Source organism: Carassius auratus, chromosome 50 (genome assembly GCF_003368295.1).
Source record: "Carassius auratus strain Wakin chromosome 50, ASM336829v1, whole genome shotgun sequence".
Taxonomy (NCBI): domain Eukaryota; kingdom Metazoa; phylum Chordata; class Actinopteri; order Cypriniformes; family Cyprinidae; genus Carassius; species Carassius auratus.
In genome coordinates, this window is record NC_039292.1 from 6,250,329 (window position 1) to 6,264,788 (window position 14,460).

At 38.1% G+C, this 14,460-nt stretch overlaps 1 protein-coding gene across 3 annotated transcripts in view; it reads right to left on the bottom strand.

Annotated features, from left to right (window-relative positions):
- Positions 1-14,460, bottom strand: part of LOC113066787 (sphingomyelin phosphodiesterase 3-like) — a 37,694-nt gene that overhangs the window by 15,934 nt on the left and 7,300 nt on the right. The window contains exons 2-3 of one of the 3 annotated variants that reach the window (XM_026238808.1): positions 7,503-7,607; positions 4,165-5,886 (exon numbers count right to left, since the gene is read on the bottom strand). In XM_026238808.1, the coding sequence (XP_026094593.1) occupies positions 4,165-5,574 (1,410 nt within the window). In that variant the 5' untranslated portion in view covers positions 5,575-5,886; positions 7,503-7,607. Of the gene's footprint in view, positions 1-4,164; positions 5,887-7,502; positions 7,938-14,460 lie in introns of those variants that run through there. The other 2 variants (XM_026238809.1, XM_026238807.1) reach the window with 2 other exon arrangements.

Below are 14,460 nucleotides of genomic sequence, written 5' to 3' on the forward strand. Positions count from 1 at the left end.
TGCAAGTTCTACATTTCAGCAGCATGCGATAATACATTTTCATTGTTTTTCCAGAGGAGATTTGTAGATTGAATTACACTAATGAGAGTCTCTCCATGTGTTCTGTACCATGAGCTCAGTGCATTGGATCAAACAGGGCTACTCTTTCATTTCATCACTAGCTTTTTCCTCACTTGGCTTCATTGACTTTCTCTGTTTCACAGCTTTACAGCCTCTCTTTCTCTTTCTGTGTCCTTGTGTATGAATATTTCAAACATTTATCCATGCTTGGCTGAGTGTGTGTGTTTGTACTGTGTTTGTACTGACAAACTAGAGGAAGAAACTCAGATGGGTGGAAATGTTTATATATTTCTACAGTATCAGTAACGCCAAGTACCAACAATTAGATGACAGCTAACTGTTTTTCAGAGCTCATGGTTTAATCGTTTCTATAATAAAAAAAAATATATTTCAATAATTTATATAAAATAATATGTTAGATATCATATTAGTTTTGCTGTGGTATTGAAATGTGTATAGAAAAATATAAAGTTTCATTGATAGGTGTTGACTGCTGTATTAAGTGCAAGGGTTTTGTCTGACCTTGGACAGTGTTTTATCTGAGATAAAGTGCATGCGATGTATGATTATGTGTGCACACATGCAAATAAGTGTTAATGAGCAGTGTGCTAATTGGAATGTGCTGCTTGTGAGATCTCTTAAAAGGTTAAACAATTATTTGCCCAAAGGAGAAACAGTCAGCTGGCTCAGTCAGTCCATCACACACACACACAAACACACACACACAAACACACACACACACACACACACACACACACACACACACAGAGAGAGAGGCTTGGCTGTCTAATAAACTTACTCCGGTTCTTCTCATCCACTCCTACTGGCAGCTTGAATGCTGAGCTGATAACACACACAGCAAAGACATCACTTTAACTGAAGATGGCTAGTACTTTACACTAACAAAGCTTTGCAAATAGAGCTGACCACAGCAGGAGCAAAGTGTCTTTTACCGCTGAAAGACAACACTGATTACTATACAATCTCCAAGATTTAGAGGGACATTTTGCAATTTTGCAGTATTTTAATTTCCCTACTAAAGACTATGCGTAATTACAGTAACATTTTCTTGCATTAAAAATAGTAGTTTTATGCAACCGTTTTCCTCTTTCATGATCCACAAGCAGAACAAATTTATGAGTATGCCTCTCATAAATCCATTTGTATATAATTGTCCTATTGAATTGAATGTGACAACTTACATAAGAATGGATTTATGCAATATTAATGCAGATTCACATCTCGGTTTTTTTTCATGAATGGTCATCTGACCTTTAAACAAGCTGCATTTGCTACTGTACCTTTAACACTTTGACCTTTAAAAACCTCTGCTATGATTTATTTTATTACGAATGATCTGGGTGAATAAGTTAGTTCTGCATTTTGAATGCTGACACATGAACTATTCGTTTTTTTTGGGGAGCAATGAAAGTAATAAAAGCAATGTCTGACCAACAAGATAGGCTCTTTTTAGTTTTTGAAAGAAGATGCTCACCAAGGCAGAATTTATTTGATAAAAATTATCCCTCCTTATATGGAGAGTTCTTAAATAATAATAAGAGACCTGAACATACATGCTAAAAGGCCTTAATTAAAGGACCGCTCAGTCCTACGGGAAGCATTTTTAATTAATATTTCCTCTCCACACACATCCCTCCCTCCCTCACCTGTTCATTTTACACCTCTTCCTCCACCACAAATTATTTGATGAAGCTTTGAATGTTTATTTATCAGTAGCTGAACTTTTATTACCCATAATGGCCCAGGGATGAAAAGCAGTGTTGCAATATTACTAACCTTTGCTTTCAGTAGTGGGAGAGTAGTTCTGCTGTTTGCATTTTCCACTGTTTTTCGACTTTTCAGAATTATGCATTTTGTGTAAATGAATCAGTTTAATTTAATAGTTTAATTGAATTTCTTTGTTTTGTACAAGATAAACACTGCTCTGTTTGTAAAAACAATGATCATCTGATAACTATTTTTAAAAGATACTGACCCTGGTAATCTACTTTGTAGCTGGTAGTGAAGCTAACGGCATTGTAACTGCAATGTAACTACTTTGAAATTGTAATTTTTAAAGCCACAAACGACTTTTGTTTAAAGTAGCTTCTCCAGTACAGAAAGGTGTCCTTATGGTGATTGGTGAATAACATGACAGGTAGTGTGAGAAAAGAACAAGACAGAAAGGGAGACACTGACCTTCCACATCCCCATTCCATCTGAGTGTGTTAATTAAACTTTTTTTTTCTTTGCCAAAGAACTGAAGTGTGAAATTTCTACTAACTAATTATTTTAGGTTTTGCTCCACTTGTCAGGCTCTTGTGGGATTTTCCCAGCAGTTATTTTCCGTAATTATCTGTGCCTTTCAACTGTACGGTCTTAAACTAACAGTTCAAACTATTTCTAGTCCTACACTGTGTACTAGCTACATAATGTAGCAGCTTGGGTAGCCCCGCCCATTGTTGAATCTCATTGGCTAAAAAAAAATTCACTGAATGACATATTCTGTGGTTCAACAGATAAGCAAGAAGGAGGCCAAGACCTTGGAGGAGTATCCAAAGAGCATCAATAACTTCTAGAATCAGTTGGTTAAACTTATACCCCAGTAAAAGATTGAACGTCAGTTCAAGTAAGAATCTTTTTAGTAAGTACATGTACAGGGCAAAGGCACTGACCTTCTGTTTCTCTGTGTACATTACTCAATATTTTACAGGCTGGTCTCTCTCTAGCACACATACATTCAGAGTTAGTATTTGGCAGCTTTGTCTGACACACAATGGCGGCTGGCCTCTTGCCCTTTTGGAGGGAAAAAGAGATCAGGTCTGGAATGCGGCCAGAATTGGATACATTGCTGAGAGAGTAATGATATCTCAACCCTAAAAGCCTGTGCTCACTCTAAATGAGGGCTACACAAACAAAAACACAAGCTAATATCAAGCACAAATATAGACACTAGTTAACATGTGCTTAGCATGCAACATCATGTTACTAATGTGAGCAAATAGCAACATTATTGCAATTAACGTGTAACGTGTCAGAGGACTAAAATGTTTTAACAACAGTGCAAAGCACAACAACTTTCCTTTTTGTTCATACGCTGTCCATAGCTAGCATAAACAAAACGACTTATTGTAATTTAAACTGAAAACTAGCATGGCGCTACTAGCATTCAACTGGTCAATTCATTGTACATTCATGAAGAATTCAGAACAATCTCTTGATCACATTTGGCGAAACCCAATGCTTGTTATGTTCTATGCTCTTAAATTAGGTAAAGTTTCAAATGAAACCTATGTCACATAATGCAAAACATTTACCAGAAGAAAATGTACCAGAGCACATAAAGATCTATGGAAACACTTTCATAACTGTAATTAAATACCACCTTAGTTCATAATCCATCAGCTACTAGCACATTCACCACTTCTTATATGAATCTTATGTAGAACGCTAGCAACAGAAGCTGTAGGACTAATGAGCCTTTCTTTACAATATCCAGACTAAAATGAGAATACAATATTGTTTAAGAGAGAAACTATTTTTTTAACATTAATATCTACTCAGCATACGTGCACAGCCTCATTAAGACAATACATAATGCAATAGGTCTGTACGTCCAGCCATGCTTAAACAAAGAGCGGAAGCCTGTGTTTCTGAAGGCATGACAGATGAGTTTTTCAAAAAGGCCCTCTAGGCTACAAAGGGCTAGTTGTAAATTATTCAGACTGTTTGTGAAAACTCAAACAAGAAGTCCAACTTTAAGTCCAGACACGTGCAACAGAAAATTCAAGAACTGGAACATGCATCAAATGTTGTACAGCAGGTATAAACAATGATAATCAGAATGAACTTGTTGAATATAAATAATAACTCTTAAATATCCCTTTAGATTGGAGGTCTGGGTGTTCAGTTAATCATGCTAAAAGCTGCACTGGATCAAATGCAATTTACATCAAGGGTGTAGCATAAACTAGCAGAAGGTAAACATAAGGAATCCAATATCTTAGATTTAACAAATGTAAGGATTTCAATCAAGAAAAATTGCTTAAAATTTGACATGCTGAGTCTAAATAAAGCCATAAGAAAGGAGTATAACAAGCTCACCTTGGCGAAAAGAACTCCTTTAGCAGCCAGAGCATCCTCGCTGCGCCCATTAGGGAAGCACTCATAATGGGCATCCAGAATAGGGTAACGACTGGCCAACAGAAGCCCACTGTTCAAGAACTTGAACTGGGAGCAACAGCCTTTCCAGCCATAGCGTCCCACATCGCTCAGCACAAAGGGAAAGTAGCGGTGCAGCTGCCTTCTGAGCCTGTCTGCAGCTCGCCTTTCGAAGACTTCCTGTAGACAAAGGAAGTCCAGGTTGGCTGGAAAAAAGGCAGAGATCTCATGGTCAAAACCGTCATCCCCATGACGCCGTTTGCGCCCAATTGGCCTTTTAAAGACTGAGGTGCGGTGTTGTGAAAGGGTGTTGTTGGGGGAGATGCCTCCATCAGCTGCGTGGAAGCGAACTAGGGATTCCCGGGAGGCTGTACGGCTTTCTAGGCTACCCATATCCCCATCCCAGGTCTGATGGTTTCCTTTGTCAGCCTCAGTCGGCTCAGAATCAGGAGAGGTGATGCTAATTTGCACTCCAGCGGGATGGAGAGGACAGTCTTCTGAGTTCTGGATGATGTTGCTATGTACTGGACAATCAACAGAGGAGTGCGGGTCTGCAAACTGGTGGACGGCACAATCAGGAGCATGCTCTTCTCCATTGGGGTGGAGGGGACACTCTGAGGAATTCTGGGCCCCAGTGCTGTGGACAGGGCAATCCGAGCCTGTACCTCCTGAGGGGTGAACAGGACATTCAGTTAAGGCCTCAGTCTCAGTTTCAGTGGTGACCACAGGCTCAGGGCGATGGTCCAAAGATGAGGTGCGGCGGAAGCCCTGGGTGGCCACACTGCAGAAGGATGCCGCACTGATGGATGTATTAGTGGGCGAGTCAATGTATATCTTTATCTGGGGTCTGCTGGCACCATTACGGATTCGCTTGCCCACTTCACGAGCTCGGCGTTGAGTGTCAGCAAGGTTGTTGAAGCGCGCGAGTGAGTCCGGCAGCAAGCAAACATTGGCACTGCCAAAACAAAAGCTGCGACCTTGTGGACGCCACTCAGCAAGTGCTGCCCTGGTTCCAGCCGATGATCCTTGCTCAGCACCATGCTTGTCTGCTTTCTGATGAGAGTAGATATAGGGGTTCCTGATGGTCTGCAGTGGGGCCCACAAGAGGAAGCCAATAAAAGCAAAGGGTAAGGATGCCAGTAACAGCACCAAGTAGAGAGGTGTAGAGATCAGGACCCCAAGTGCCAAAAAAGAACAGGGATCTTGGGAGCGTATACGCTTCTCTAGTGATGTTGCTACACAGGAGGCCAACAACCGGTCCAACAGCCAGTAGCAAGGGAAAACAAAGGCCCAAGACAGACGGCTCAGAAAACTGAGGAAGGCACTAGGGTAGGGAGAGGTGTGCAAGACCATTTCTGGCTCACCTTGTAGACCAACTCCCAGCCAAAAAAAAAAAAAAAAAAAAACAGTTAAAAAAAAGAACTACAAAGTTAACCCTCCCCCCTGTGGCAGACAGAGGCACACTACATGGTTCATGGGTCCTTCGCTATGTCCGACTGCATTTGGGATATACAGGGCTCTGTGCCCAGCCTCTTCCCTCCTTGGTGATGGTCTGCAGTGCTAGAGTCTCCTGCAGAATCTGATCATGGTGATGACGACAAAAAAAACCTCCTGGGATCCAGAATATTTCAACCACGGAAAGGGGTGGCCTTGTCAGTGCAGAATCTGCAGACAAGCAAAGGGAGGGGGAAACAGAATACACAGGCAATCAGATGAAAGTAGAGGATAATGTGCAATTAACAAATTGGATCCCAGTAAAATTTCAAATGTTTTGAAAATCATGATGAACAATAAATAATAGCTTTTCACAGAACGCAGAGTGTTAGGTCACCAAATGTAGCCTGCTATGTAAGTATGCTACTAAAAGACACATTTGTGCCACAGATGTGTGTTTCTGAATTGGGTTTGGTAAAATATGTCATTTAAAATAGCATGTTGTTAGTAAATAAAATAAAAACTTGTATGGAATACAAGTGACCTCATAAATGTTGTTATTCAAATCTGTGCAACCAAAGTGGGATTTTTTAGACAGAGGGTCTACCAGATGTGGCTTATTATCCCAAATGACCTTCTGACTTTAACAAAGGATAAATTAGGATAATTATCATTTAAAAAGCTACCACTGCACAGGTGATACTGTAAAATATGACAGAGTGGTGATGATTTTGTAGTTGTTCAGAGAGAAACAGGCTGTTACAAACAAATGGAGCAGATGATGAGGAAGATTAGACTACAACCACACAGAAAGACAATTACACTGATTAGTTAAAAAGATGATAGAGAAAAATATTATCTGTCTTTGTCACAAGAACCAATTAAACTTGCCTTGTTCTTAAACAAAGAACTCAGATACATAGGTGTTATGGTTCCTTTGTTTTAGACCCTTTATTCAATGTGATTTAAAATAGGAATATTTTAAATAGCAAAATTATAAAAATATAAGTAATATAAATATTATTAAATACAGACTAAATTGAGCTTAACATAAAAAAAAACATACAAAAAAAGTTTAAATGTTTTTTGTTGTTGCTGTTGTTATTTTACCGCTTCAGTAAGGGGGTTTTGTACCCCTAAAACTTTCCCTCCACTTATCGGATATTTAAACACCTTCAACAAACCTGACAATTAAAAACAAGACTTTTTTCTCATAACAATGTCATTATTTTTGAGATTCTAAAAAATCTAAAGAGCTATAAAACTTAGTTTTAAAAGCAGCCATTGACTTAGCTCTCCTTTTATGTTGAGATACTGGTTAACTTTTTTAGCATTCGAAACCCTGACCTAAATCATCAATAGATTTACCACAGATCAATGAGGACAGGTCAGTCTTTGACACAACCAGGAAATCTATTTATTACTGTTGTGGTTTATAACTGGCTTGACAGTTGACACTGATGTCAAGAGACTAATTAACAAAAACCAGAAAGACAATTTCACAGGTTGTGATTTAACATCATATTCAAATTATCACAATCCAATTAATCCCCAGTATATAAACTCAAGTCCCATCCCACATATTTCTCACTGAATATACTGTTTCACTCAGAAATACACCACATTACAGAATTATAATAGGTTGTCAATACCATTTCATGTAGATCATTAAGGACAACTATTGCACATTTACACATACCAATGACCTTTCTCATACAATGTCCTCTAAAATTCTACTAAAGCGCAGATATACGACTGTATTTTACCAGATAAGAGTAAAACAGTTTCCCTAGATATTCATAACACAAAGCTTCACGTACAAATAATCCCTTTGCATCCACACTCACCTCATCTGCACACACACTCAATCTGTGGAATAATCATTTCCAGGGTTTTATCCATCACCACCTCCTAATCTGTGCTGGACTGCTGTGTCGACTGCATATAGTGGCCTAGAAGTGAAGAAAAAAGAATCTTTTTTTCTGAGAGGGCTGATTTTGACAGCATGCTGTGAGCACGGTTCTGCTGGGGAAAATTTGAGCCGTCCAACTCATAGAGTGACAGACGTCAGTGCACGAGAACAGGAAGAGGAAGAGTGTAGCAAATGAATGTGTGGTAGTTTGCAGCTGTGCATGCTGTATACATGCGCATTACCACACATGTGCGAGGGGGGTTAAGGAACCGTGTCTTTAGGTTAAGCTTGCCTACTGTTGAGCAGCTTTCAGGTCACACACAAGCAAACACACACACACACACACACACAAAGCTTGTGCATCTGGTGCAACAACAATGTCCTCCACTTTGTCCTGCTGTCGTTTTGCCTCTGAACTGAGCTGCTATATAGTTTTGTAAAACACACATATACTTAACCACAAATTCACACTTACATCTATACTGAAACTGACAGATAAATAGATGGATATCAGTCCCCAGAATTTTTTTTTGCCCAAAGATGCTATTTAATAGCTCCGGAGAAATTAGTTCACTTTTATTTCATTTATTTCTTTTTGTTTCATTTAAAAGTGCAGTAAGTAATATTAGCCTCTCTGGGACTGTTAGAAATTTGAATAAGAATTATTTTATTTCAATTTTATTTTAATTCCTAAAAATGATTTTTAAAGTTTTAGTTAACATCAAAACAACCACAACATTACAGAGATCTCATTTTTCCTCCCTATGGCCGATATCATCCATTTTCTCTGGTTGAAACAGTTCTCATTGTGTTCAGGAGACTTCTAACTGCGGTTTTCAACAACTGGGCCCCTGTTCTCTGTGTCTACTTTAAGTGTATGCACTTAAATGTTACATGTACCTTTAATAACCTTCCTATGTGAGTCCATATTGCTCTAGTAGAGACCAGAAGCCTGATAATCAAGGCAATAAACTAAATGAATGCGGAGACCAACAGGAAGTCTGTTAGCTAACACTTGGTTTAGAAAGCCTCAGCTATAGATCTGTTTAAACACGAATCCTTCACTTTAAAATCAATACTGATCACAACTTTCCCCGTGAGGAAAGAGAGAGACACTGACAAAAGTCACGTCAACGACTGTGACTGTTTACCAGCCAGTTTAAACCTATAAACAGAATTTGTTTTGTAGAAGCTAATAATGGTTTTTGATTATGTATTTGATTGAAGTGACTTACAAAAGCTGTCAAGAACATGTCTATGTCAAATGATTACTATGTATATATATATAAACTATATTAGACTAAAACTATGGAATTACAATTGGAGATTAGTTTAGAGATATGTAAATGACCTCCTTAAGGTTGATTAAAGTAGAACAACTAAGACAATTAAAGTGATACGGTTACACTGTCTCTTCAAAAGAATGTTTTGTTTAAGAAAATGATTAAGAGAATGTTTCTTTTTAAAAGATGTATGTCTTTAAGAATGCATACGAATACTGTTGCACATATGTGCATATATGCATGTTTTAGTGTTGGCCTTTGTCAGCTCACTAATTAATTTGCTTGTGTGTGGACATTCTTGGTGGGGCTGTGGGGGGTGCAGGTTTTGGTGTTTCTTTGTGTGTGTGTGTGCATGCGTATGAGATAAAGCTGATAAGTGTGCATGAGGTGCTGGTTTTGTATCCGGTAGCTTCAGAGATCAATGCAAACTCATCAGCGGGGCTGTGCTACTTTTCTATTGGTTCATTATTAATGGACCACAGGAAGAGAGAGATAGCCATAAAGGAAGAAAGAAAAAGCGTCAACTTCAGCCACAGGAAGAGAGAGATAGCCGTAAAGGACGAAAGAAACAGATTCAACTTTAAAGGCCAGAAACATGATTGGTATAGATGTTTTACTTAATTTTTTCATAGAATCAACAAGGAAAGCTCAATAAAACATACTGTGACATACGCACAAGCTCTGAGGTGCTTTTCTTTTGCACTTTTATGTCAGGTTCATTTATCTCATCTTTTAATTTCCTTTAGAACTCAGGCTTTGCTTATTCTTTACTAATGTGTATATGTGTGTACGTGCATGTTTGTGTGTGTGTGTGTGTGTGTGTGTGTGTGTGCGCGCACCAGAGTGAGCGGGTGACACTGAACTGAGCACACTCAAGGGAGTTTGTTGCCATGGCAACACTGCACTCACTCATGAACAGCATTGCAGTTGTCTATCAGTCTGGTCAATGCCCATTTAGTAAGATGCAAAACACACACACACACAAAGACATTATTATATAAATAACAAAAATTATTACATACCTATTTCCATGGTTCAAGTCCAAAATACATTTTAGTATTGCCATGCTATGCATGCATAAAATAAAATAAAAGTTGCCATATCCGATTGCATTGAAACAAGGTTTCTCAAGTAAAAATGCACATTAACATCTCATAAGAAACATATAAAGTTCTATTTTAATTGCCAGGTCTGTATGTAAACATAAAAAAGTTTAAAATAATAATAATAATAATAATTAAATGAGACGAGGAAATTCCAGGCGAAGCATTGGCTCTCTTGAGTATTCTCTGACTGCTATCAAATATAGCTTAATTGCAGAGGTAAAATGTTTGTGATATAATTTAATCCATCAACAGATCAAATGGCATTTCCTCTGTATGGTAGCTAAAGCTCATTTCAGATGCTAATCAATGTGCCACATTTGTAGAGGGATTATGACCTCAGTATCCTCAATACTCTGCCATTGATCATTGCAGGTGTGACCCTTATCTGGCAACCGTGGGATCTTTCAAAAACAAACCTCCTACTGTTTTATGGTTTAATTGTGATAAATTATATAATAGTAAAGAACATTTTGAGATGTGCTTGACTGTGCAAAAGTCACCATCGTAGGTGTCTTGTATGTATGTGTGTGTGTGTGTGTGTGTTTTAGAATGTTACTATGGATATATTCTTTATTTTTACAGTCAAAACTGAATAAAAGTAATTGTTTATATATTATTAAAGTTATAATTATAGCATTGATATTACTATAAAAATAAAATAATATAACTTTAATATGTTACATTATGTTATGTTACCCTTCTACCTTCAGAGCAACTTTTGTTAAGGCAAGGCAGGGTCTGTCCCTCCTTTGAAGAGTTCTACCCTAAACTACTCCTGAATTTAAAGCTGGTTAACTTCCATTAGAGGAATGATCATCGCGATTATCTGTTTTCCAAAGAGCAGCAGTTACTCAAGTCTGATTGGGCCAACACTTTCATTCAGCAGGGATCGACCATTACTCACCCAGACTCCATGACACCTGGTTACACAAGGTGATGAGTGCTTTTACTGTGTGGGCGTTTGTGAGATTGAGTGGCATCCAGGGGCACGAAAGACAGTGAGTCTTTGAGTGAAGAAGTGCGTGGGATAACAGAGGAGAGGCAAGGTACTATAAGATATGGCTGTGCTAGATTTTTCTCACTGTTCATTTCTTGTGATTTGGGTATGCACTTACTGTACAGTTGGGTCCAACACTCTGACAGCACAATGAAATGTATTTTTCTATTTCAAAACTCTGACAAAAAAAATATTCATGATCTAAAATGAACAAGAAATATTTAAGACCATACCCTATTTCTAGGTCACAAATCAAAATGTAAGCAGATTTGTGACTTTGACTTATGTTAAGTCCTTCTTACAAAAGGTCAGAACAACAGCAGATTCCTTAATTTTTAGTCACGCTGGATAACATGGATCACCAAGTTTGGAAATACTAATTAAAATGACTAGATATTTTATTTAAATCTTTAATATAAACATTTTAAATAAAATATTTCAAAAGTATTTCAAATTAAATATTTACAAAATATTTTGTAAATGTAACTTTCACTTAAATTGTTGATTAAAAAATTATATATTTATAAATTAATTAAATTTAAGAAAATGCAGAAAAATCTCATGCAGACCCCATTGTGTGTTTGTATTTGAAGGAATAAAGCTGATATGAAAAGATCCTTCGGTTTGAGGAATGATGGCAGAGGATTATGATGATGATTCAGTATTACCCATCATGCTCTTGGGCAGTGGCCCATCTCTACAGGGTGTTTGCTCTAAATATACTCTCAAATCTAGATCATGCTGGATCAATACTCTGCTACACACTTTACACTACTATACATATCAAACTGTGTCTACTAGAGGAATAATCCCTCCATGACATTTTCTCTGTGGTCATTTAACCTGCATCTCCTCCTCCTTCTGCTCACATCTCTCTACATCTCGACTGCTTTTTCCATCTGTATGCGTGACCCTAAGTGACCCAACACAAATACAAATTGCTTTCAGACTTCTGTGGCTGAACACAGACAACTTGCAAATCAATAAACCCTGACCTGCCTTTGAAAGCAGACGTGAGAGAAAATTAAATTAAAATACATGTTTGCATGCACACACACACACACACACACACACACACATAAATACAACAAAAACACATCACAAGTTCAAAACTATATAGTGTCTAAAGGAAAAAGGCTTTAGATCTATGATGTGGATTGATTTGCTCTATATTTCTCAGGATGACAACACTGATGTTTTTCTACAGTTTTTCCAGTAGATTTAATGTGGCCAAAGGTATTTTGAAGACAGATTGAATACAGTGTACAGTCAACACAGTATCATCCAAACATGAACAGAAAGGGAAAACAAGCCACAATCAAACATCTCATCCAAATGTTGCTTAGCTCTGATGCAAATGAGTCATTTGCTTACTTTATTCTTCCTGTATTTTCCCACAAAATGCAGAGCACAGACATGGCATTCTGACTGATACCAGTAGCAATTCTTTTGTACGATTAATAACCAGTTTGATAACAAAATTTGAAATATGTATTGTTTGGTCGGTTAAAAACAGTTAAATCTCAAATCTAGAATTTCATATGCTTAAATAATACTTCAAAACAAACCACAAAGACTGAAAAAGTGCACTTTAAAGCTGATACCAACCAACTACAAAAAGAAAGAAACAAAATTGCCGGACGTCCATGGTACATGCTTATACGAAGCAAAACAAAAAACAAAACAAAACAATATCAACAACAAAAATAATATCTAAAAAGCAGAAATAATTCTGTATCTATATCTGTTTATAAACAATAAATAAGACATATGCAAAATATTAGAATTTTCTGAAGAACTATCTATATTGATGAGGCTGTTGGTAAATTTTGGAACAGGCACCAGGCTGTTAATCAGACAAGACAATAATCTCAAAATAGCATGACTCTAATCTGCCTGGTTTCAAATACTGGTTTATAATTTAGGGTGACCAGATTTCTCATGATATATATATTTAACCTGTCCTAAGAGGAAAAAAACACACCGTGAACAGACACCTGGAGCAGTGGGCAGCCATTTGTGCTGCGGGGCCTGGGGAGCAGTTGGTGTTTGGTGCCTTGCTCGAGGGCACCTCAGTCGTGGTATTGGAAGCGTTGTACATTCACTTCCCCTACTTACAATCCCTGCCGACACAAGACTTGAACACTCAACCTTTGGATTACGAGTCCGATAATCGATACTCGATGACAAATCTATGTGTAGCCTATTTGACAATTCAGGTGCAAGGAAAACTAGAGGAGAACCAGGACCGCACTTACGGATGTGTGTCATTAAGCGTGATCCGGAAAACTGCAAGTTAATTGAGTAATTTTCTTCTACGACGAGCTTGGTTACCTTTGATTAGTTTGTTCTTGCTTGACAACACTAGGCCTACTACTACTCGCTCTGATCACCCAGTCCAGTGTCTTCGGTTCTTCTGTAGAATTGGTCTACTGTACTTTGACATCATTGCCGCGAGTTGTTTTTCATGTCCCCAGGTTGAAGCAACCCCAACAACGTGATATTTAGCCCTTTGAGTGCCAATTGTACCCCGCCATAAAACGTATTTTATCCACCAAACGCAACTTTTTTACTGGGGGACCCCCCTAAAAACACGTTTGGGACATTGATCTATAACAGATAATATATAGATCAGTGGATTGGGCTAGTTTTGGGCTATCTTTGAGTGGCAATTGGGCGAGTTTTCTTTTTTTTTTTAAGACCTGGCAACCCTGACCCATTCGTAGAGAATTTTTGAAATACAACACAAAACAGGATTTATTCAAAATAATTCGGGACAAGCTGAAATACAGGACGTCTGGTCACTCTACTATAACTACTTTGTGTTTCCTCAATATCTCATCATGTCCATGTTCATCATGTTCATCATGCGGTTTCAGACAGTCAAAGTTCATGTGTCTTGTTGAGAGCACTTGATCCTTCATGTCTTATTACATCACAGATACAGCAGATGAACAGAACGAGACAGGCGCAGCCCAGAGTGCCAGCAGAGGACAGGAGGGGAGGAAAGGGGGCGGCTATGTCAGAGCGAACTCAAGCATACAAGAACAGAGTTGCCAGGGAAACCACCCTAAAACCCAAACGGCAAAGTAAACAGAGGTGAGCGGTAGGTCATATGACTGTGTGGCAGGAAAAGAGAGAGAGGCTGCCCAGAAGGACAGAGAAGGTGCACATGTCCTTTTGGTTTTCCTGTTGGTCATAACAAGTTCTGTAACAGCATATCAGCACCTATGACACCCTCTCCTGCTGCCTGGCACCCCAGCAGCCCACATTAATATCCATATGTCTTGAATGTGTAGAGTTACTACTGGTTTTTAATAGCAGGAAACCATAAAGCTTAATTACACACACACACACGTGCTTGCCTTTAACTTGCCTTTACCATACACACAGTGGCATGAAAGTATTTAAAGTAAAAAGTCACCCTTAGTATAAAAACACATAAATCATCACATTATACAATTATAATTATACATTTATAATTATACATTATTCAATGTCACAACA